Genomic DNA, 23,557 nt, shown 5'->3' on the forward strand with positions numbered 1-23,557 from the left:
CTTTGTAGACAAGGCTAGCCTTAAATTCAACAGAAATCTGCCTGCCTCTGCCCCCCGCTGAGTGCTTGGATGAAAGGCATGCACCATCACCAGGTCTTGAATGAACTTTTATAGAACAAAGATGCTTAGACCACAAAGAGGTTAACAAGTAATTGGTACAGAATAATTTACTAGGATCCCAAACATACCAATTTAGTCCCAGCACTGGGGAGGCAGAGGCAGGTGGATCTCTGAGTTCAAAGTCAACCTGGTCTACAGATGGAGTTCCAGGATGGCCAGGGCTATACAGAAAAACCCTGTCTCAAAAAAAAAAAAAATTCATAAAAGCAGAAAGAGCATGCCAGTTCATGAGGAAGCCTGTACCTATGATTATATTCTCTGTTAACTGAAGGCATTTTAGAATATGATATCTGGGATTTACTTCAGAATAACAAAGAGGAAGGTCTGTGTGTGGTCCATCTTTTGGTGAACATGGTGATAGGTACAGACTCTCAAACTCACCCTGCTTTAATACATAATTTGATGTTTTCTACAGGAAAAGAAAAAAATGCTGAAATTTACATTTTGTCATTAAATTGGTGTGCTTTTAAAAAACAAAAAGAAAAAGAAGATGGCCAAAATTCTACAAATCTGATGAAACTTAATAACCCACAGACTCTTCAGTACTCAGAAGGCAAAGGCGGGCATATCTCTTGAGTTCAAGTCAAACCTAGTGTATCTATTAAGTTCTAGGACAGCCAGAGCTACATAGTAGCTGCCTCGAAATAAAACAAAAACACAGACACATGTTCAAACTCCACACATAAAACAAGGAGAGTACCTAGATATCATATAGTTGACATATCAAAAATTGTTTAAAAATCCAGTGATAAAGCCTGGTGGCCCATGCCTTTAATCCCAGCATTCAGGAAGCAGAGCCAGACAGATCTCTCTGAGTTTAAGGACAGCCTTGTCTACAGAGGGAGTTGCAAGACGGCCAGGGTTACAAAGAGAAACCCTGTCTCAAAAGCAAAACAATTTTAAAAGTTCTTTCATGGTAGGGACACTTCTTTAATCCCAGTATATAGGGGCAGAGGCAGATGGCTCTCTGTTTGAGGCTAGCCTGGTCTAGGTAGGGAGCTCCATGCCAGTCAAGGTTTTACAGTAAGAACCTTTCTCAAAAACAATAATAAAAAGAGGAAGAAGAAGAAAGTAAAAAAAAAGCCAGCCTGGGTGGTATATGACTATAATACCAGCACTTGGGAAGATTCATACTTAAAGATTGTATGGGTTATTTAGTGAGTTTAGGGTCAGCCTGAATTGTTACTCTCTGTTCTGTTCCTCTATTGAACCTAGAAAATTGTTTTCTAAAAAAAAAAAAAAAAAAAAGCCGGGCAGTGGTGGTGCCACTTTAATCCCAGCACTTGGGAGGCAGAGGCAGGCAAATTTCTGAGTTCGAGGTCAGCTTGGTCTACAGAGTGAGTTCCAGGACAGCCAGGGCTACACAGAGAAACCCTGTCTTGAATAACCAAAAAAAAAAAAAAAAAGAAAGAAAACAACAACAAACAAAACAAAAGAGGCGAGGAGGGTTCCTGTATAGCTCAGGAAATAAAGGCGTTCCCTGCCAGGCCTGGCAGCCTCAGTTTTGATTCCAGAACTGACATGGTCCAAGGAAAGAACTGATTCCCCAAAGTTTTACTCTGATTTCTTCATGTCATGGAATGCACATTTTAGCTCTCAACACACACACACAGACACACACACAAATAAGTACTCCCTCCAACCCCTGCCCCAAGACAGAGTTTCTCTGTGTAGCCTTGGCTGTCCTAGAACTCACTCTATAGACCAGGCTGGCCACAAACTCACTTCAACCTGCCTCTGCCTCCCAAGTGCTTTGCTTTTTACCTGCTTGTCTCTTTGTCTCACTGGCAAGTTCGTCCACTCTGTTGTTGCTGTATTTCTTTACTAGTATCAAAACCCAGCTTCTTGCTAGGCGTGATAGCACACACCTCCAGCCCCAGGACTGGGAAGGTAGAAGCAGGTGGATCTCTGTGAGTTCGAGGCGAGCCTTGTCTACATAGTTCCAGAACAGCCAGGGCTATGTAAAGAGACCCTGTCTTTAAAATGTGTCTACCGTGATCGAAGCTTCTCAAACGTGCAGAGAGCTATTGTTGACTCTCTCGTGAACCCAAATGAATATGGCATGCGTACAAAAATGTCAGGATGAAACCCATTATTATGGGTAATTGATATATATGCTAATAAAGACAGAGTTGCCCATCACAGATGAATGGATAAGCAGAGATTGCCAGTGATACAGGTTAACAGTAAAAGACATTCTGTGTGTGGGAGGCCTTGGGTTCAATTTCCAGTATTTTAAATGAATGAATAAATAATACACTACTGATAAGTAAAAGTTAAAGGTTGCCATTAACCACCAAAAGTTAGGAGTGGGATGCTCCTTGGAGACCACAAACTCTGGTCTCCAGAGCTATGAGAAGAAAGGATGGCTGATGATGACCTTGGTACTTTGCTGTCCCAGGAAACCAATACTGTTGTACTTAGATCGGAGCTGGTTTGTTTGTAGCGGAGCTGGAGTTGGGAAGCCACAGCTTCCCACTTGGCAAGCATCCCCTGAGCTGTATCCCTACCCCTAAGTTCTTTTAGCCTTGAGGGATGTTGCAAGGGAGGCTTCAGATGAAGAGAGAACTTTTCTACTCATGAGCTGAATCAGAAGAAAATATTTCCTATTTAGAACTCACCGGGTTGAAAGTTAAACCTTTTTCTTTGTTCATAGTCACCAGCTTATAAAACATTATTTTTTGGGGGGTTGTGCATTTTCAGATAGGGTTTTATGAAGCCCACAGTGGTTTTAAGATTCAGTGTAGCTGAGGATAAATTTGAACTCGATCCTCCGGGTGGTACAATAGGCTTGTGCCACCAGACCTGGTTTTACGCAGGGCTTGAGACTGAACTCATAACTTTGTATAAGTGAGGCAAACACTGTGCCAACTAAGTCACACTCCAAGCCATGCTCAGGCTTTCATTTTAAGGAATAGCCTCTGGGTAGGCTAATAAAATGTAGGCCGCCACCTGTGAAATGTTTTTGGTGTCGAGGTTAAGTCCAGAGTATAAAGGTAAGATTTCCCATTCAGTGAGCTCAAAGATTGGAGGCAATGTTCAAGACTATTTTTTTTTTGTTTGGTTTTGGTTTTTGGTTTTTGTTTGATTTTTTGTGACAAGGTGGTCCCTTGGGAATCCAGGCTGCCCTTGTACTTGTGGCTAGTGTCCTATCTTAGCCTCCTACACACTGACACCACAGGCATGAGCTACCATGGCCAGCTAGCTCTTCCAACAATCTTACCATTGGTGGCAACACTTTGTCCTAGAGGCTACCTTGAAGAAATTCCTGGGTGTGAATCTTTTTTTTTTTGGTTTTTCGAGACAGGGTTTCTCTGTGTAGCTCTGGCTGTCCTGGAACTCACAGGGTAGTCCAGGCTGGCCTCGAACTCAGAAATCCGCCTGCCTCTGCCTCCCAAGTGCTGGGATTAAAGGCGTGCGCCACCACGGCCCGGCGCTGTGAATCTTTCTTAATGGGTCAGATTGTTGTCCAAACTGTTGAAAATCTCCCCGGTGTTTAGAGACAGTGTTCTGGCTTGGACTAAATAAGCTAAACCATTCAACACAAAGAGACCGTTGAGCGGCAACACTGCAGGTACAGACAACACAAGTCCATAAGGATGGTTATAGGACACAGCGAAAGTTAAGAACAAACCAGGGGGTGGTGGTGGCACATGCCTTTAATCCCAGCTGTAGAGACACAAAGGCAGGTGGATCTCTGAGCTGGAAGCCAGCCTGATCTACAGAGCTACTTCTAGGACAGCCAGGGCTACACAGAACCCCACAAAAACAAACAAAACCACCCCCTACTGTTCTCTACAACTAAAACCAGTAATCTAGCTGTTTGTGCTGTGCAAGTCCGCAATGCTAGCACCTGAGAGGAAGGAGGAGCCAGGTCTTCCTTAAACTTGAGACGAACTTAGATCTTATAGTAAAGCCATCACCTTATTGTTAGGATCCAGCTTGGCAATAAATGCTGCAAAACTCCAAACAATAGTTTACACCAGGGTTCTCTTTTCCCATTGTGAACCACTAGCATCTTCAGTGGAGCTCCACGAGCCACAAGCTCCCCAGGCCCAAGTTCTTGCTCTGTGATCAGCACACAAGAAACATGAGGAAGATCATGAGTTTAAGATCAGCTTCGACCACATAGCAAGTTTGAAGCTAGCCTGGAATACATGACACAATTTTTGTTTTGTTCTGTTTTGTTGTTGTTGTTTTTGGTTTTCGGGTTTTTTTTTTTTTTTTGTGGGGTTGTTGTTTTTGTTGTTTTTCAAGACAGAGTTTCTCTGTAACCCTGGCTGCCCTGGAACTAGTAGACCAGGCTGGCCTCAAATACAAAGGTCCACCTGCTTCTACCTCCTGAGTGCTGGGATTAAAGAAAGGTGTGTACCATCACAGATCAGTGACAGTTTCTTCTTTTTTGGGGGGGAAGGGGCATTGAGACAGGGTTTCTCTGTGTAGCCCTGATTGTCCTGGAACTAGCTCTGTAGACTAGGCTGGTCTCAAATGCAGAGATCCATCTGCCTATGCTTCCTGAGCGCTTGGGTTAAAGGAGCACACCTTTAACCTTTGTCCTGGCGACAGTTTCTTAAAAAGTTAAAAATAAATAACGAAGCCAGTCTGAACTCCAGTAATTGTTGGGCATATTGCTTCAACAAAAAGAAATGGCAAAAACTGAAAACGCTCATCTGTAAGGTCAGTTTCAGATATCAAATTTATCAACTGTTATATTGTTTTATCCAGGAGTTACTCAAATAGCCTCCCAAATGGTATGCACTGCAGGCCGACAGTATATTCCATTCTGTGTGACCGTATGCCTGACCAGTTATAGGACAGAAGCTGAGGATGGGAATAGATCCTACTCCTAATCCACTCATAGCTCTAACCTTTCTTTTCTGCCCATCCAAGAACATGGTTCCTACAAATAGTCAATCACCTGCCTCATAATAAATCCGTTGGAACCATCCTATCTGTACATTGGTATTCTTTTTAAAAATAGTGTCTGTCTGTGTCCTTGTGTGTACAGGTGCCCCCCAGAGACGCTAGGTCCCTTAGAGCCGGCGTTGCGGGTGGCTGTGAGCCACTTTGTGTGGATGCTGCAGGCCAAAGCTGGACCCTCTACAAGAGCAGTATGCTTGCTCTCTTAACCACCCAAGCCTCACCTCCAGCCCCCTATATGCCCTAAATGTACTCAAACAAGACCTACATCTCGTAGGCTGCCGTCTCTTTATCTTGAGTTTCACTATTTTCCGCCCTCTCCTCGCACATACGGAGCTGATGAGCCCCTTCTCCGGAGTTCCCGCCTTACTTGACATAGGTTCCCTCTCCTCTCATTCTTGGTTCCCTGCCTCTGAAGGTTTTTCCTCTGCCTCTGTATCACATACCAGGCTGCCCCCCACCCTCACACACACCCCTGTACTTCTTCTCATCTGCTACCACTACTGAGCTGCCAGAGACATCTTACCCCAGGCCCTCAGCTGTGGAAACAAACCTGGAAAATGTAATGACAAATTCTGTCAACCTGACTGAACCTAGCAGCACCACAGAAACACGTGGCTAGGTAAGTCTATGAGACCCAGCTCGAGTGTGGAGTCACAACATCTTTTGTTTTGTTTTGTTTTTTGTTTTTTTGTTTTTTCGAGACAGGGTTTCTCTGTGTAGCCCTGGCTGTCCTGGAACTCAATCTGTAGACCAGGCTGGCTTCGAACTCAGAAATCCACCTGCCTCTGCCTCCCAAGTGCTGGGATCAAAGGCGTGTGCCACCAACGCCCAGCTTTTTTTTTTTTTTTTTGGTTAAGAACATCTTATTTTTTAAAAAATACCAATTAATTCTTGCCAGCAACCTCAGGCCTAACTGATGACAGAACTCTTACTCACATCCCGGTCACGTTTCTTCGATCTTCTTCCAAAGAAGATCAAAGACCAGGGTCTCTAGGTATACACTCAGCCCTTCAGAGCCAGACTGGGACTACTGAGTCACCTGCCTTTGTGCACTGAGTACCTACCATGATCGAAGCTTCATCAACATGCAGGTAGTCATTGTTGGCTCTCTGTTCTGTTCCTGTAGTGAACCCAGATGAACGCCAGCACAGCACCCAGGCAAGAAGCCCTGGGCCTCACAAGGAATGGCTTTGCTTCTCAGTCTGTCCCTAGACAGGAAATCCTTCAGCTGCCTCAGCTGCATCCTCCTTGCAGTTCTTGCTACTTCAGTGTTCCCGTACATCCTTTTCTTGTTCGGAGCCTCTCACTGAGCTTTCCAGCCACTTTCCATGGTCATAATTGACAATTTGCATCTTTCTAAGGATGTTTCCTGTCCATCATCTTTTCTTTCTTGCCCTCTTCCTCCTCCTCTACTTTTTTTTTTGTCCTTTTGGATTGATGGAGCTCATGCCTTACACATGCCAGACAAGCATTCCAGCTACATCCAGTACTCCAGATCCCTCATTAATGTCCCCGACAACAAACAGAATCTCACTAACATTGATCCGCTGGCCTTCACCTTCTCAGTGCTGGGGTTAAAGGTATTCCACTATGCCTAGCCCCTTAAAAACTTTTTCTGTTATTGTTGAGACAGAGTCTTGTGTAGCCCAAGACTGGCCCGGAATTTACTATAAATCAGACTTGAACTTCTGATCTTCCTGCTTCTGTCGCCCCAGAGCTGGGACTACAGGTATACTCCACCAAATCCAGCCCCTTAACAACATTTTAGCAAGGGCTCTATATTTTCATCTTGTGGCTCTGCAAATTATGTAGCTCGTCCTGGTACCAGGGACACATGTTGACCACAGAGACAGGTGGACAGTGGTGCTCTGCTCCCATGGCAGTCCCAGGTACCAGGAGGCCTCTAGCATAGGAGCTAGATTGTTCTACCAGACAAGGAAGTTCATTGCGGATACAAAGCATATGCTATGGTGGGCCTGGTAACCTGACTGAAGACTCCGGAAACCAAAGTGTTCAAAAGCAACATTGCGGTACACAGTCTCAAATATACCAAAAGGCCCAAGGCATATCATCTGACTGTGCTCTGTATCACTATTGGCTGGACCAGGGACAGGTGCCTAAGTCAGACAGACCAATCATAGTCTGACTCCTGGCCTTCACTGGTTAGCACCAGTTCAACATTATTGGCTCAGATGGGCAGGAAGTCCTGAGTCTGGTGAGATAGACTCTCGGAGGCCCTCCCCTGATATTCTCCCATCTTCCAACTCAAACTCTGGGATTTGGTCCAGCAGTTGGAGAAAATTCGGTTCCCTAGGCCCTGGAAGGTCTGTGTTAGGGGAAGACCATGAAAGGAAGTCCACTCAGAAACAAACCAACAGACAGGAAAACCTCCTGGTTAGAGGCTAAAGTGGCTTTAGTTAGAGGAAGGGCAGTGTCCTGGGGCTGGCTGGCAGTCCCTTCAGGATGGGGGAAAGGGACACAGGGTAGGCAAAAGGAGGCCAGGGTTCAGGCCCCAGGGTTACACATCCAGGTCGTTGACACTTGACTTAGTGTAGACTTGTGTTTTTCGCTGCACAATGCCAGGACTAAAGGTGGCCCCCAGTGGCCAGTGGCGGACTACATGACGGTAGGAAGAGGCCAGGTAGTCAAAGTAGTTGATGTTGAGTTTCCGGGCAATGTACCGGCCCAAGAATTCCATTTGCTATGAAGAAGCGAGTGACAGCCAGTTCTCCGTTCTCCGGATAAGAGAATCCCCACCAGCATGCTCTTTAGGGATCCCTTCCCCTTACGGGGGTGGGGGTGGGGGCAGTATCCCCACCCCACCCCTGCCCAAAATTCCCAGCGCTCCTGCCACCCTTAACATAGTGGAGGTCTCAGGAGTGCTATATTTACCCTCTGAATGCAAAACAGCCCCATCCAAGAACTGCAAGCAGTAGTATCTTTTTGTCCGGGGTGGGGGGATGGGGTGGGGTCGGGGTTTGGGGCAGGACCCACCTCATAGCGATCTGACAGCTGCACCAGCACAAGTGGCTCTAGCTTGTGGCCACAAAGGACCAGCTGGAAGAAGCGACCTCCATAGGCTGCCAACAGATGAGCAAGTGAGCCAGGAACCCATAACCTCCTTAGAGCCTAGGGGTAGGATGGTAGGGATGGGGCTTCCAAGGTGGGAGTGTCCAGGTGGACTGTAGGCCCCTCCCAGCTCTGAATCCATGCCCCTCCCCCTCTGACCCTCTCCTATCCCAGGCATCACCATCAGAGCTGAGTGCCAGGCGCACGTAGACCAGATGCATTGGCCCCTGACATACAGTTCGGCCCTGGATCGAGAAGTGGTACATGCCGCGTGTGTGGTTCAACACTAGGCGGCGCTGGGGTATTGAGGAGAGCGTGAGCCACAGGCCTATAATCATGCCATAGGCAGGAAAGCCCCAGGTCTGCTGATGCTCCACCTGTGGGCACCAGGGATTAATGGACGAGTTCTGGCAAGAGGCTCCCGTGTGTGGCCCTATGCAAAGAGGCTGTGGGGTGGGGTGCAGGAGCTCTGACCTGTCTCAGAACATTACAGGAAATGAAGACAAGGCAGATGACAAAGAGCAGCATCCCCTTCCAGAGCGTGTCCAAGTAGTACTCAAGCACAAAGACTGAGGGCAGCATGATGCAAACATGAGGGCAGCTAGGAGCTGCCCACCGCCACAGGATGGACAGTACCAGGGATTTGGGGAAAGGGCCCACGCAGTGGAGGTTCTCCATGGTACTGCCCCGTCCATTCCCTCAAGTACACCTGCCTCCCCCCCCAACCCAGCCAACCTCCCCACTTCTGGGAACCTAACCACACCCAGTCCCCCCCAGCCCACCATCTGGCTGCTGCTGCTTGAAGGGGTAAAAGCTGTTGTTCTTGAGGTGATTGGCTAACTTGCGCTCAGTAGAGAAGAATCCTACAGCCCAGAGTTGGAAGCACTTAGCAAAGATGGATGTGGGGGAGCCACTGGCCTGCTGCTCCTTGGGAACCTAGTTAGGTAGATCTGGTCAGCATACAGCTTGACCCCCGACACTGCCCCACTGTCTTTATACAGGACTCCCACCCGAGACAATTCCAGGGTTGCAGCTGAGGGAAGAAGCAAGAGCCGCCAGACACCAGCAGGGCAGGAAGCAGGCAGCAGTCCAGGCTGGGCTGCCTGGGTTCTAGAAGGTCAGGGTGAAGGGTTCTAGAAGGGGCTTTTCTATTGACCACACCTTTCTAGTGAGCATGCACTCTCTGGTCAGTCTCTACTACCTGGAAGGTATAGCCTGGCACCCTCATGGCTGGACAACCTGAGCCCATGCTGCCAACACTGTCACCTCATGGATTCTGGTAGCTGATGAAGGTCTTTCTTTTCGACCACTATTTTATACCTCACTGCCTATCCTATCAGACAACTGTGTCCCAAGGGTGGAATTCACACAGTCCAAAGGTTAAACCCAAAGTGAAGAGAGACACAGCAAACTCTTAGGTTAAGACACACACACACACACACACACAGAGAGAGAGAGAGAGAAAGAGAGAGAGAGAGAGAGAGAGAGAGAGAGAGAGAGATGTTCAGGCCTGCTATAGCCTATTCCATCATGTATAACCCTGTTCCTCACCCAACAATTTACTCTAAAGACCGTACACAGTCTAGTCTGACGTGTTGATTCCTGCTTGTAAGCCTACCACATGTATGGGAGGCTGAGATGGGTAGATTGCTATGAGTCAGCCTGGGCTACACTGTGAATTCCAAGCCAGCCTAGATTAGTGTCAGAAGAATCGCCAATAAAACAACAAAGGACTGTACAGAGTGCCTAAAAATACTTTACTGTAACAAAATCTCAAACATTTTTTAAAAAAGGGCAGGGTAAAGCTGGTAGCTGCTTGAGTTACGTCGAGTCTCTGGAAGAGGGCAGGCTTGTAAGGAGCTGCTCTAGACACCACTGGACTTCCTCCGGGCCCCGGTAGGCGCGCTTCAGACCTCGGGGGAGGCAACGGCAGGACTCCAAATTGAGATACAGCAGCCCTGGACAACTGCTAATCACAGAACTGTGGAACAGGCAGGCCATGGGAAAGTGAGCTGTTGGCCAGAGAACCCTGTCTGTCCTCACTATACGCCAGGCCTACCACCTACAGCCACGCAAGCCCAAGCCTAGTACTCTCGGTGTCCCCAAGTAGGAGTGTGAATAAGTGTCTACATCCCTCTTGACCCCTGGAAATGTGGCATGAGGGAGCACACCTGTGGTCCCCAAGTCAGACATGGCAGCAAGCGGTGGTACAAGACTCACAGAAGTAGAGAATGGGGCACTGACCTGACTGTGCTTGGTGTAACTCGGGTACCCCTTAGGTTGAGGGAGCACAAAGCTGGGTGTACACCCCCAGAGGTGCCTGAGAAAACAGCCAGGGCCTGTTCCAAGTCTTTCTCGCTGAAGCCTTGGCCGCTGAAGTCCAGCTCCCGCAGGGTGTGGTACCACTTCTGGGTCAACAGGGGGCTGCCATTCTTAGCTAGGGTCAACCCATCAGATATGCCATACAGGCCCAGGTAGAGCTGCTCCAGCTCTGAGGTGAAAGAACTCGGTGTGACTTAGTGGGGCAGGCAGTGATCCCACACCCCACCCACCAAGCCAAGCCAGCTGACCTTGACACGGCAAATGACACAGACCAGTAGGAGTGATCCTCGCACAGCCTCGAAGATCCAGCAGGCGCAGTTTTGGGGAGCCATGGAGCAAGCGGCCCAGAACCTCATTGCTCACAAAGTTGCAGGTGGAGCCAGCCAAGCAGAGCTCCTCAAGGCTGGGGAAGCCTGGTCCCTGGGGCACTCCTCGGCCACACGGCTTGGGAAGCCAAATCAGATTCAGAAGCCGTAGCACCTGGGAGTAGGGACAGGCTGCAGATAACGTAGAGAGGTGGCAGGTGGCAGAGAGTAGGGTATAAATACCTGCAGCCGGGGGCAGCCTCTCTGCAGGGCTTCCACAGGCAGCTGCAGGGGTGTGCTGTTGCAGTTCACGCCCGTGCTGACCTGGAGAACTTGGAGCTGGGGGCAGCAGTTGCCCTGTAACGGTGGGGAAACACACTAAGGTCAAAAGGCCTGGCGGTTCCCAGTGAGCCCCTTTCCTGCCCATCACCAACCTACCAGCAGTGCACCCAAGATGGCTGTTGTCTGGGAACTGTAGGTCAGCCACAGTTTACGCATTCGGGACCCGGCCTCCTCCAAGAAGCTCACCACAGCTGTGGACTCCACCTGGAGATCCAACACAAAGGTGTGGCTCATGTCACACAGGGCCCAGGCGATTTCAGGGTCGTGTCCCCACCCCCACTCCCCCCACCCCATGGCAAAGGACTCACCATAGAATGATGTAGGTCCAGGCTGTGGAGCTGGCAGCAGGCTTTCGCTAACATGACCAGAGTCTCCGAAGTCACACTGTGGCAGTCTGAAAGCTTGAGGAAGGTGAGCCGAGGACAGAACTTGCTAACCAGCTGTAGCGAGAGAGAGACCATCTTGGAGTTGTGGAGGGCAAGTAAAGGTCTATCTACAGGGACACTGGTAGTCATGACCAGCCCATCCTATGGTCCCAGCTATGACGTCATTCTGTCCATGCCAGGCCTACTTGGGTGTCTCCTCAGCAACTTCCTAAGATGCCAGCAAGACGAAACTGGGCAGGCAGGCAGGCAGGCATCTCTGTGGGACATCACCAGGGCACTCTCCCGATAGTAGACAACTCAAATGTTACAGCTGGTGTGCCGGGCAGTCTCAAACTCTCACCTCCAACACAGAGTGTACTTGAGACTTCCAGTGGATGAGGGTCAGCCTCTGGAGCTGTGAGAACCTGGCGATAGCAAGGCCCAGCTGTGGTTGTGCTAGAGTCCTTACACTGCCCCCTCCTGGCCAGAATCCTCCCTACTCCACACTGACGCTGGGAGACACAAGCAAAGAATAAGATGACAAGGAACCCTCACCGATTGGGTATGAGCCACTCCAGGCAAGCAAGGAGCTTCTTCTCTCCCTTAAGGTTGCCCTTGGCAGCCCGGCCAACCAGAGGGGGTGACAAGGTCACAGTATGCCAGAGTGAAGGATGGGAGGTGGCTTCATGCCAAAGACGGCAAACGCGTGCAGCCCTAGGAGAAGAAACTTCGCTGAGAGTGCGTGGCCTTTTGTGGGTAATGCCTACAATAAAGTATCTCAGGAGCAGCACAGTTGCCCTTGCAACTCACAGCGCAGCGGTCTCAAAGCCTGCTGTCGCCCGCTCTCAAAGCTAAGCTTTGTGTTCCAAGTGAAGACAGGTGCTGGAGCACTTGTGTACGCCCGTTGAGATGTTCTGCCCTCTGCCCTGCACCCTCCGCTCAGTGGGCCAGTCTAGACCCCAGCAGGCGCTGTTAGTGTACCTGCCAAGAAACGGCATGGGCCCATGAGCCGCAACCAACAACCCGAAAATATGCACCAGGACTTCTAAAGGAATACGGTCTCCCCAACCAGAGTCCAGTCCCTGATCGAGTGACGGCTCCGGTCGGGGTTTGGTCCTGGGCTTGGCGACAGCCGTGGGGCCACGAGCCAGTGACCTCGGAGCGCGGCGAGGGGCGCGCCTGTGCGCACGAGCGCGGGGAGGCTCCAGGTCCGGCAGCACGAGCAGCATGCTGTCCGCTTGCAGCAGGTGGTACCCAGAGCCGCGAGGTGCCAGCCGGTCCCACCACCAGTCCTCGGCCGAGCGGCCCCGCGCATCGGGCCGCCTGGAGCTTCGAACTCGACGCCTAACTCTCCCAGAAGCCACAGGAGCCATAGCCCCGGGAGCTTTACTAAAGCGGAAGACGGGTGGGCTGAGAGGAAGGGGCGTGGCACGCCTCACGCCTTGCACTACACTTAGCTTCCGGGGGTGGGACTTCCGCCCCGAGTCTTAGCGCATTAGCCGGCGTCTTTATACAGCCCTCGGCTGGGGTTTGGCTGCCTTCCGGGCTTAGTGACGTGCTCCCTATGCTAGGCGGGCTGCTCCGGCCCCACGCCCCTGATGCACAGCACTCAACGCAGGAGCCCTGAATAAAGTCAGCCAGCCACGCCCCTCGCCGACCCACGCGGGCTGGCTGCCTGAAGTTCGCTGTCATCCAGTTTGGTTTAGCCGTACCGAAGACTTGGTCCTCCGCAAGCATCAAGGACTGCTCTTTCGCTGGTCCTCCTGCCCGGAGCCACGCTTTAGGCCAGCCTCTTGCTCCCCCGCTTGTTCTGAGGGTTCCCGGTGCAGACTTCTTGGTAGGTGCAGCTCCTGATCTATCTGCCGCCTCCCTCCAGGTGCCTTGGTTTTGCAATCTGTCCAGCTCAGACCCCGGCTCTGTCTACTCGCATTTTTTGTCTCCCTCCAGGTGAAAGAAGCTTGACTCTTTTCTCTAGGCTAGCTAGAGAAGCTTTGGACCTACGTGGGGATAGAGCGGATACCTTTGATTTGTCCTGGAGGGCCTGCTTTGACCTTTGACCTACCTAATGGCAGCACCTCCACTGGGCCGACTGGTGCTGACCCATCTGCTGGTGGCCCTTTTCGGCATGGGCTCCTGGGCTGCGGTCAATGGGATCTGGGTAGAGCTGCCTGTAGTGGTAAAAGAACTCCCGGAGGGTGAGTGAAGAGAAGTGGGCGGAGGTGAGCTTCTGTTGCTGTTTTGTTCCTTAGCCTGGTGCTTTAACACTGTCTCCTCCTTCCACTGCAGGTTGGAGCCTCCCTTCGTACCTCTCTGTGCTTGTGGCGCTGGGGAACTTGGGTCTGCTGCTGGTGACCCTGTGGAGGCGTCTGGCTCGTGGCAAGGGCGAGCGGATCCCCATCCAAGTGGTTCAGGGGCTAAGCATAGTGGGCACAGGCCTGCTGGCCTCTCTGTGGAACCGTTTGGCCTCAGTGGCAGGACAGCCCCACTCTGTGGCCTTCCTAACGCTGGCGTTTGTGCTGGCATTGGCCTGCTGTGCCTCTAATGTCACTTTTCTGCCCTTCCTGAGCCACCTACCACCTCCCTTTTTACGATCTTTCTTCCTGGGGCAGGGCCTGAGTGCCCTCCTGCCCTGTGTGCTAGCCCTGGTGCAGGGGGTGGGCCGCCTTGAGTGCCTGCATGTGCCTGCCAACGGCACCACTGGGCCTCCCATCAAAGTGTCTCGCATCAATTTCCCCGAACGCTTTTCTGCCACCACGTTCTTCTGGGTGTTGACCGCCCTTCTGGGCACTTCAGCTGCTGCCTTCCAAGGCCTCTTGTTACTACTGCCATCCCCGACATCTGAACCCACGATGGGTACGGGGCTTCGGGTAGAAACACCAGGAACAGAGGAGGAAGAAGAAGAGGCCTCACCGTTGCAGGAGCCACCAGCCCAGGTGGCAGGCATTATTTCCAGCCCAGACCCTAAGGCCCACCGGCTGTTCTCTTCCCGAAGTGCCTGTCTACTGGGGCTGCTGGCTGTCACCAATGCTCTGACCAACGGTGTGCTGCCTGCTGTACAGAGCTTTTCCTGCCTTCCCTATGGGCGCCTGGCCTACCACTTGGCTGTCGTACTGGGTAGCTCTGCCAATCCCCTTGCCTGCTTTCTGGCCATGGCGGTGCTGTGCAGGTGCACATGGACCCCAAGCCCCTGTGGGGAGGAGCTCGAGGTGGGCCAGGGCCTGGCACAGCCAGTCCTGAATCTCAGCCCATCCTTCACAGGTCTCTGGCAGGGCTGTATGGTCTGTCTCTGCTGGGCTTGTTCTTTGGCACCTACCTGATGACGCTGGCAGTCCTAAGTCCCTGTCCTCCCCTGGTGGGCACCTCTGCAGGTGTGGTCCTCGTGGTAAGTATAACGGGACTTGAAGTAGGAGCAGGGGCCTGTCTCACAGCAGGGGAGTTTCATGCTCAGCCGGCCGATGTGAACCTCCCCTCTACACACCCCCCTCCCACTTTCAGGTGCTTTCATGGGTGCTGTGTGCTGGCGTGTTCTCATACATCAAGGTGGCAATCAGTTCCCTGTTACACAGTGGAGGCCGGCCAGCATTGCTGGCAGCTGGTGTGGCTATTCAGGTGGGCTCTCTGCTGGGCGCCGTTGCCATGTTCCCTCCCACCAGTATCTACCGAGTATTTCGCAGCGGAGAGGACTGTGTGGACCAGTGTAGCCCTTGAACTCGGACTTATGGGAGTTACTTCACACTCGTCTCCACCTGGAGGGGCCACAGTGGCTGGGTCCTGTGGCCCAAGGTGGCTTCTATGCACAGATAATACGGATATTTCACACTCCATACGAGACCTGGCTTTTGAGAAAAGACCAGGGTGAGGACCAAAGAGTGGGCCCAGACCCAGGGATAGGTTGGGGCTGCGGCCTTCACCCTGGAACCTCTGTGGGATTTGCACAATAAAACATCTTCATCCAATGGGTTGTTAATCCCATGAGCACAGCTCATTATACCAGGCCTCCCCTACTCTGTTAGGCAGCCCCTCTTCCCCAAGATCCTGGTTGCAGCTTCTGGGCAGACATTCTTCCACTCTCCTAGTTGCTCTTGCGGGGCCTTGGGTGACCATGGGACTCTTATGCCATTGCTTTTCTGGAACTGCTGTGGGAGATGAAGGCCAACTCCCAGGGCCTGCGTGGGGCTTACACAGGATAATGCCTCTGGTCGGCTGGACAAGCAGCAGGGTCATTGCCCCACAGCATGTCCTGAGGGTGTAAGTGTCTGGCATGAATGGGAAGTCAGCCAACGAGGGAACCTGGGGTGGGGTAGGGCCCCCTGGTTACACACAAGACCCTCCTGCCAAGATCTTCATGTCAAAATTTGGTGCAAGGTCCAGGCGCAAAAGGAGTTTAGTGAAGCTGGTTTTCTGTTTGTTTGCTTTTTTACTTTACGTGCATGGGTGTTTCGCTTGAGGAGGTCAGAACTGAATGTCCAGTCCCCTGGAACTGGAGCTACAGACTGCTGTAAGCTGCTATGTGGGTGCTGGGAATTGAACCCAGGCCCTCTGAAATAACAGTCAGTGCTTTTAACCACTGAGCCTTCTCTCCAGCCCCAAGAGCTGTTTTTTAAGGTTCTGACCCTCTCAGGACCTTTCAACTTGAGAACATTGCTTACTGGCCCTCCAGATCCTAGATCCCAGTTTCCAGCTTCTGTAGTCAAAGCCCCACAGTGTGCCCATTCAGGTAGACACGTAGCTATTTTCCACCCAAACTCCTGGCAGAGTCTGCTTGTAGTCAACTGGGCCTTTCCTCGTGGCATCTGTAGGGTTGTTCCTGGGCTGAGTGGGTCTAAGGCTCTCACACAAAGGCTGGAGCCTCAGAACTGGAAAGATCCTTTGAACCAGGAGAGGGCTATGAGGATTTGGAGGCCACGCCAGGGCAAAGGCCTGAGTTTCTGCCTTCTCCGTTTTATGGCAGACTGGAGAGAAGCCCTTGGGGGAGGCAGGACGTCAAGCGTGTCCCAGTGTGACGCAGAATAGTATGAAGCCTGACTCAAAGGAGTGGGAGAGGGGAATTCCCCACCCTTGCTGCCCCGCTTCTTCCAGATGATCTTTCTTTCTTTCTTTTTTTTTTTTTCTTTTTTGTTTTGAGACAGGGTTTCTCTGTGTAGTTCTGGCTGTCCTGGAACTCACTCTGTAGACCAGGCTGGCCTCGAACTCAGAAATCTGCCTGCCTCTGCCTCCCAAGTGCTGGGATTAAAGGCATACTCCACCCCCCCACCCCCCCACCCCCCGGCCCAGATGATTTTTCTAACTTAACGCTTATGTCTTTGACTAAGTCACCTGGCTTTGTTTTCCTTCTGGCCCCTATACCTTGTCAGGATCACCGGAGCAGGGGGGAGCTCCTAGGAGTTTCTGTAGCTCAGGTATTGGCTCAGAGGAGCAGGAGTGGTTTGGCCAAGTAGGCAGGCACTGCATGGCCTGCAGAGGTAAAGGTGGTATGCAGGAGTAAAGCAGGTAAGACCAGTATTAAGGTTGAACTCTGCAGGACTCTTGTTCCAATGACCCTGTTCCCCTTTGTACTCTGCCCTTGTTCCCGGTCAGCACCCTTGCCTGGGGCCCCTCCCTCCTCTGGCTGCCTGAGGCCAGAGGCTGGTAGAGCTGCCTCCCAGCTCCCTTTCTTGTCTTCCTCAGGTCAGTGATCTGACCTCAGCCTCTGCCTTATGTTCACTCGTGGATTTGTGCAAGGTGTGCTCTTTCCAAGGGCCACGGGGCAGCATAGCCCTTCAAATCTGTATGGTCTCCTAGAAAGAAGGGAGCCGGTCCCCCAGATCCTGGCCAGCCTGTGCTAGAAGTGGGTGATTTGAGGAAGCCACTACTCTTTGAAGTTCTAGTGCCTTCCTGTTCTGCCACAGAAAAACTTGGGCAAGGGTCAAAATAACAAACACAGGGTGGAAAACAACAGATCCAGGATGGAGGTAAGGCTGGCTACCAAGTCCAGAGGTATTTATGACATCCAGGTCTCTGAGTCCTGGGCTGTGTGGGGAGAGGTTTGGAGGGCACCCCACAGGAAGGTGGCTGCTGTAGCGGGATTTTTTGTCCCAGAAGGCAGTCTCTTGAGTACTGAACCACACTGTACAGTTTTCTGTGTCACCACCATGAACGTCCCCTTGGCTCCTTAGAAATAAGAAAAGGGCCATTCACGAGTAGCCTCTTTTCCAGATGTGAGACAGCCTATGATACAGGGATAAAGCTTGTCTTTTTGGGACGAGATGACTGACATTAATGTCTGCCTCCCTGGGTTCTCAGCCCTCTGAGTCCCCAGTAGCTGTGGGTTCCAATGTAACCACAGATGTTACAAGCTTTCAACCCTGCTCAGAGACTCAACCTGATTTGGAGACCCAGGATAATCCTTTAAGGGTCGCTACACTTGAATTCAAAGGGATTTCCCGAATTTCTATGATACTGGAAGACTAGGGTTGTGGAGCATTAGCAGTTCCAAGAAATAGGCACTTTAGCCCCTCCCACCCCTACCTCCAAGGGAACCAGTTACTGCAGTGCTCAGAGAGCTTCCAGGGCTCCAGGCCTGGTGTCCATTGTCTTTTTCTCTCCCTTCCTTTCCTTCCTACTTTGTCTGTCTGTCTGTCTGCCTGTTTTCCTTTCTCTTCCCTTCTCTTTTCTTTCCTGCCCTCCTTTCTTTCCTTGACAAGATTTCAAGTAGCCCAGGCTGGCTTCAAACTTTCTGTGTAGCCAAGGATCCTCCTGTCTTGACTTCTGGGACAGCAGATGAGCACCACCATTCCAGTCTCTTCAGTGCCAGGGACTGAATTCGGGGCATTGTATTTGATAGACAAACAGTTGAAGAATTCCATCACATCATTAGCCCCTTATGTATATTTTTCTCCTTAATTCTTTTTATTATCCCGGGAGCAGGACTGGGTTGTAGCTCGGTGGTAGAGTACTTGTCTAGACTGCAAGATTCTGGGTTCCATCTCCAGCACTCCAAGACAAAAACAAAACACAATTGTATAGAAAATACAGAGATGGGGGGGGGTGGGAGTGAAGGATGCTTGATGGGTCCAAAGTTTGTCTTGTAAGACCAAAGAGTTGGTCTGGATGGTGGTAAGCTGATTACACAACATTCTGAGTGCTTTTTAAGTAATTGCCCTATACTCTGAAAGTGATTTATTTCCAGCACCTGAGAGGCAGGGGCAAGTGGGTCTCAGTCAAGTTTAAGCCAATTTGATCTACACAGCTCTAGGACACCCAGGGCTCCATAGAAAGATCCTGCCTCAAAAATAAAACAAAGGGATTGGAGAAATGGCTTAGCAGGTAAGAGCACTGATTGCTCTTCCAGAGGTCCTGAGTTCAATTCCCAGCAACTACATTGGGGGCTCCCAACCATCTGTAATGGGATCTGATGCCCTCTTCTGGTGTGTCTGAAGACAGTAACAGGGTACTCACATTATGCAAAATAAATAAATCTTTTAAAAAAATAAAACAGACAAGAAAAGTGGTTAAGATAAAACAGTTTTTTTGTTGTTTTGAGACCATTTCCTGTAGCCTAACCTGTTTTTGTTTGTTTGTTTGTTTGTGAGCTAGGAAAGGTCTCACTATGTAGACCAGGCTGGTTTAGGACCCACAGAGATCTGTCTGTCTCTGCTTCAGTGCTGGGATCAAAGGCATGCACCACCAGACTTTGTAAAAGAATTATCTTGTAGTGCGATCAAATACTTTCGGATGAAAGAACTCAGTGGATGTTGTTTTTGAAGGAACCTGGCAGAGTGTGGGGGCTGTGCCTGGTGTAGGATAGGTCTCAGCTGTTGAAACTGGAAATGTACACAGTCAAGGTCTTCGACTATTTGACCTGATCTTGTGTGTGTTGAAAATCCCACAAATAAGCCAAGCAGTGGTGGTGTACACTTTTAATCCCAGTACCTGGGAGGCAGAGGCAGCCAGATCTCTGGATTCAAGGCCAGCCTAGTCTATACAGTGAGTTCCAGGACAGCCAGGGCTACACAGAGAAACCTTGTCTCAAAAAATCAAAAAAAAAAAAAATGCCGGGCAGTGGTGGCACACGCCTTTAATCCTAGCATTTGGGAGGCAGAGGCAGGTGGATTTCTGAGTTCGAGGCCAGCCTGGTCTACAGAGTGAGTTCTAGGACAGCCCGGGCTATAAAGAGAAACCCTGTCTCGAAAAAAAAAAAACAGAAAAAAAAAAAAGAAAAAGAATGTGTTGAGCAGAAAAATACAAATAGTACAAAACAGTAATTGATGATTTATGATTTAACATGTAGTTGTTATTTTTGTGAAAATTACGGATATTTTAAGTTTTTCACTTTTTTTTTTTTTTTAAATTTCCTGTGTATGGTGCCTACAAAGGCATGAGCCATCTCTTTGGCCTCTGTGTAACAGTCATGATAGGAAAGAAGGAAGAGATGGAGATCTATAGGAGAAAAGTTTCTGTGTATTGTTGAATTAATAGAAACAGAGATCATACTTTGCGGGCCATGGTAACACACTGCTTGAACCCCAGTACTTGGGAAGTAGGTGCAAGTGGATTTCTGTGAATTCAAGAGTTCAAGCCCAGCTTGGTCTACATAGTGAATTACAGGCTAACCAGGAATACTCAGAGAGACCCTGATACACATACGTTATTACACACATACACATACACATCTGAGGATGTTAAGATTAATCCAGAAATTTTCATTTATTTTTAATCTTTTTTTTTAAAGGAAAGACATTTTTTTTAATTTAAAGATTTATTTTTTTTTTATGTATATGAATACATTGTAGCTGTCTTCAGACACACCAGAAGAGGGCATCAGATCCCATTGCAGATGGTTGTGAGCCACCATGTGGTTGCTGGGAATTGAACTCAGGACCTCTGGAAGAGCAGCCAGTGGTGCTCTTAACCACTGAGCCATCTCTCCAGCCCCCTTATTTTTAATCTTAATTATGTTAATTTAATTAAATATTTAAAATTTTAAGCCAGAAAGCTTAATCCAGAGATTTACTAAGAAAATAACTTTAAAAATGCAGAAAAAAATACCAAAAGAATTAAAATGGTACAGTTGAGTTGGATGTGGTGGCACATTCCCATAATCCTCAACTCAGTGGACCCAGAGGCCAACCGGAGCTATAGATGAGACCCTCTGTCAAGAAATAACAAAATACACAGCTGGAAACCTCTACCCACCAAACAAGCATTGGGAGACCAGATGTGAGGGACACATTATAGCAGGCAGGACTCTCCTTGTCACTAGCTATTCTAAGTGCAAATGGACCCTGTACTCTCCACCAGCTTTACGCAATACCTCCAAGATAGACTGTCAGGCTATGGGGCAGGTCTCACTAAATTTAGATTAGGATTGGATTCCTAGAAAGAGCAGTACAAAGGAGCACAGCAGGTTGAGCCAGTCTTGAAGTCCACACCCACATCTCTGGTGTGTCTTATTTTTGTCTCTCCTGCTTCTCTTAACCTTTGTGCTTAGTAGGCTTATCTTCAAAGTATTAATTAAATCCCAACGCTACTTAAAACAACAACAACAACAAAAGCCCAGACATCCTTCTAGTCTAGTCAGGTAAGTGTAGTTCTCACCCCTGAGCAAGGAGATTTATTTTTTTGTAAATGGATGGAGATCATGAGAGACAACCACAGCCAATGAAAATGCAGAGCATGGTGCTCAATCCTGGTGGATATATAAACATAACTCCTCACCTAAGGTCAAGGGAACACTGCAGCTTGTTGTGAGTCACCACATGGTCCTGGGAACCAAATGCAGGCAAATGCTCCAGCCCCATGAGATCCTTTTTTTTTTTTTTTTTTTTTAAAGGGCAGAATGGTTAAAGCTGTCATAAGGATATCATATGGGCCAACTGTTTCGTTCTCAAACCATACAACTGAATGTTGAAAATAAAGCCCTTACATTTATGTCAAACAACTCTAAAAAAAATTAGGTCTGGGGGCTGAAGAGATGGCTCAGCAGTTAAGAGAACTGACCGCTCTTCCAGAGGTCCTGAGTTCAATTCTCAGCAACTAGATAGTGGCTCACAATCATCTGTAATGGGATCTGATGCCCTCTTCTGGTGTGTCCGAAGACAGTGACAGTGTACTCAAATAAATAAAATGAACCTTTTTTTTTTTTAAAGATTTATTTAATGTATATGAGTGCTCTATCAGAAGAGGGCATAAGGTTACATTTACAGATGGTTGTGAGCCACCATGTGGTTGCTTGGGAATTGAACTCAGGACCTCTGGAAGAGCAGCTACTGCTCTTAACCTCTGAGCCCTCTCTCCAGCACCATAAAATAAATCTATTTTTTTTTTAAAGGTCTTACTGTGTAGCCCAGGCTGGCATTGAACTTGTAATCTGCAGGCCTCTAGCTCCCGAGTGCTGGGATTAAAAAGTGTGTGCCATCACACTTTGGCCTCCTTAACATTTGGCAGTATGACAGTGTGACAGGACATTATTACCAGTAGCAATGGACACGAGTGTGATGGAGTCCTGTGACGATGTACTACTATAGCCTCGCATGCACACCCACGTACAACACACAGAGACAGGACATAGAAACCTAGGATTTAATAAAATAAGTAGCATAGGACGAGGCATGCCGATGCAGAGCACAGGCTGGGGAGAAGGCCTGTTAGGTAAAGCCCTTGCCGAATGTGCTGGCACACGCTTTGTCAATTTGACACAAGTCAGAGAACCTCAGTTCAGGAAATACCCCGACCAGGCAAGCCTATGGGGGCACTTCCTTAATTGATGATTGATGTGGGAGGGACCAGTTAATTTTGGGTGGTCATGACCCGGAGCACTTGATTTTGAATCCCTGAAATAAAGCAGGTTGAGCAAGACAATGAGTGGCAGTCCTCCACAGCCTCTACATCAGTGCCTGCCTCCAGGTTCCTGCCCTGAATTCTCTGGCTGATAGACTATAAGCTACAAGATGAAATAAACCCATTCCTACCCAAGTTTCTCTTAGTCATTGTGTTTCATCACAGCAGGAGAAAACTAACAGACATATAAGTGCACACACACTGGACAGATGGCTCAGTGGATAAACTACCCAACAAGTATAACCCTGACCCTAACCCTAACCCTGACAAACTCCCCACCAAGCCTAACTCTATACCTAACGCCTAACCCTAACCCTAACCCTGATAAACTTCACACCAAGCCTAAACCTACCCATAACCCCTAACAATAACCCTAACTCTAAACATAAACCTAACCCCTAACCCTGATAAACTCCCCACCAAGCCTAACCCTACCCCTAAACCCTAACCTAAACCTACCCCTAACCCCAACCCCAACCTCAACCCCAAACATAACCCTAACCCCTAACCCTAAATGAAACCCCTAACCCCTAACCCTAACCCCAACCCTAACCCCTAACCCCTAACCTTAACCTTAAACCTAACCCCTAAACCCTAACCCTAACCCCTAACCCCTAACCCTAACCCTAACACTAAACCTAACCCCTAACCCCTAACACTAACACCCCAACCCCAACCCTAACCCCTAACCCCTAACCCCTAACCCCCAACCCCTAACCCTAACCCTGGGACCCACGAGTTGACCCAAACTTCACTCCCCATGACACACACTCCCCCCATACAAGATAAAACGTAATTTCAAAGAAATTTAAAGCTGGACATAGTGGTACACACCCTTAATCCCAACACGTGGGAGATAGAGATAATGTTTGTCTACAGTAAATTCTTTCTTTTTATGGAGGGCTGGGGAGACGGCTTAGCAGTTAATCATTGGGTCATAGTTCTGTAAGGTGGAAAATGCTTGAGCAACGTCCTGAGGCAGAGAGGGAGTGGTTATGATAAGAGGTCAACAGCTAGATTATGACGTCACACGGAGACGGAGATTGTTGCAGGGGAGAGACGGGCACTGATGTCGGTGGTAATAATTGCTATCCCTGAGACAATGGCGTTCAAAGCTTAACAGAAGAGTCCAGTTGAATCAGGTTAAGTATGAGAAGGGCAAAAAGAAGAATAACGCCAGAGAGTGGTACAGTAGAGGGAGTGACCAGAAAAGCAACAAGTTCAGACCATGGCCTTCGACAGATGGCGACAAGAAAAGATATGTAGTAGTAAGAACTGAGTGCAGAACTCAGA

At 49.3% G+C, this 23,557-nt stretch overlaps 3 protein-coding genes across 4 annotated transcripts; 1 reads left to right on the forward strand and 2 right to left on the reverse strand.

Moving 5' to 3' along the window:
- Positions 1-7,561: 7,561 nt before the first annotated feature.
- On the reverse strand, positions 7,562-9,361 carry Tmem249 (transmembrane protein 249). Its single transcript, XM_028778845.1, has 6 exons — positions 9,314-9,361; positions 8,895-9,048; positions 8,587-8,681; positions 8,294-8,489; positions 8,038-8,123; positions 7,562-7,744 (listed from the first exon to the last, which is right to left on the reverse strand). Exons 1-6 carry the CDS (start codon positions 9,359-9,361, stop codon positions 7,562-7,564), a joined length of 762 nt encoding a protein of 253 aa, XP_028634678.1.
- A 487-nt stretch (positions 9,362-9,848) lies between these two features.
- Fbxl6 (F-box and leucine rich repeat protein 6) lies at positions 9,849-12,841 on the reverse strand. Of its 2 annotated transcripts, none has more exons than XM_028778879.1 (9): positions 12,428-12,841; positions 12,002-12,160; positions 11,808-11,871; positions 11,390-11,521; positions 11,178-11,285; positions 10,983-11,096; positions 10,683-10,914; positions 10,357-10,603; positions 9,849-10,093 (listed from the first exon to the last, which is right to left on the reverse strand). In XM_028778879.1, exons 1-9 carry the CDS (start codon positions 12,817-12,819, stop codon positions 9,934-9,936), a joined length of 1,608 nt encoding a protein of 535 aa, XP_028634712.1. In that variant the 5' UTR covers positions 12,820-12,841; the 3' UTR covers positions 9,849-9,933. The 2 variants fall into 2 exon arrangements, with proteins under 2 accessions (XP_028634712.1, XP_028634713.1); XM_028778880.1 differs by having other exon boundaries at positions 10,683-10,878; positions 12,428-12,819.
- A 106-nt stretch (positions 12,842-12,947) lies between these two features.
- Slc52a2 (solute carrier family 52 member 2) lies at positions 12,948-15,402 on the forward strand. The gene is made up of 5 exons (XM_028778920.1): positions 12,948-13,283; positions 13,394-13,641; positions 13,733-14,612; positions 14,705-14,828; positions 14,942-15,402. Exons 2-5 carry the CDS (start codon positions 13,512-13,514, stop codon positions 15,152-15,154), a joined length of 1,347 nt encoding a protein of 448 aa, XP_028634753.1. The 5' UTR covers positions 12,948-13,283; positions 13,394-13,511; the 3' UTR covers positions 15,155-15,402.
- The last annotated feature ends 8,155 nt before the right edge of the window (positions 15,403-23,557 follow it).

This window comes from Grammomys surdaster, unplaced genomic scaffold (genome assembly GCF_004785775.1).
Source record: "Grammomys surdaster isolate TR1022 unplaced genomic scaffold, NIH_TR_1.0 342, whole genome shotgun sequence".
Classification (NCBI taxonomy): Eukaryota; Metazoa; Chordata; class Mammalia; order Rodentia; family Muridae; genus Grammomys; species Grammomys surdaster.

Bases quoted from the DNA above. Each gene is read 5' to 3' on its own strand.
- Tmem249 (XM_028778845.1), bottom strand. From the start codon at position 9,361: ATGGGCTCAGGTTGTCCAGCCATGAGGGTGCCAGGCTATACCTTCCAG. The intron at 9,049-9,313 runs GTAGTAGAGACT...CTACCTAACTAG, and splicing joins TGCCAGGCTATACCTTCCAG to GTTCCCAAGGAGCAGCAGGC. The intron at 8,682-8,894 runs GTGGGCTGGGGG...TGCTGCCCTCAG, and splicing joins CAAGCAGCAGCAGCCAGATG to TCTTTGTGCTTGAGTACTAC.
- Fbxl6 (XM_028778879.1), bottom strand. From the start codon at position 12,819: ATGGCTCCTGTGGCTTCTGGGAGAGTTAGGCGTCGAGTTCGAAGCTCC. The intron at 12,161-12,427 runs GTACACTAACAG...TTCTTCTCCTAG, and splicing joins CCCATGCCGTTTCTTGGCAG to GGCTGCACGCGTTTGCCGTC. The intron at 11,522-11,807 runs GTGAGAGTTTGA...CTCTCGCTACAG, and splicing joins AAGTACACTCTGTGTTGGAG to CTGGTTAGCAAGTTCTGTCC.
- Slc52a2 (XM_028778920.1), top strand. From the start codon at position 13,512: ATGGCAGCACCTCCACTGGGCCGACTGGTGCTGACCCATCTGCTGGTG. The intron at 13,642-13,732 runs GTGAGTGAAGAG...CTTCCACTGCAG, and splicing joins GGTAAAAGAACTCCCGGAGG to GTTGGAGCCTCCCTTCGTAC. The intron at 14,613-14,704 runs GTGCACATGGAC...CATCCTTCACAG, and splicing joins GCCATGGCGGTGCTGTGCAG to GTCTCTGGCAGGGCTGTATG.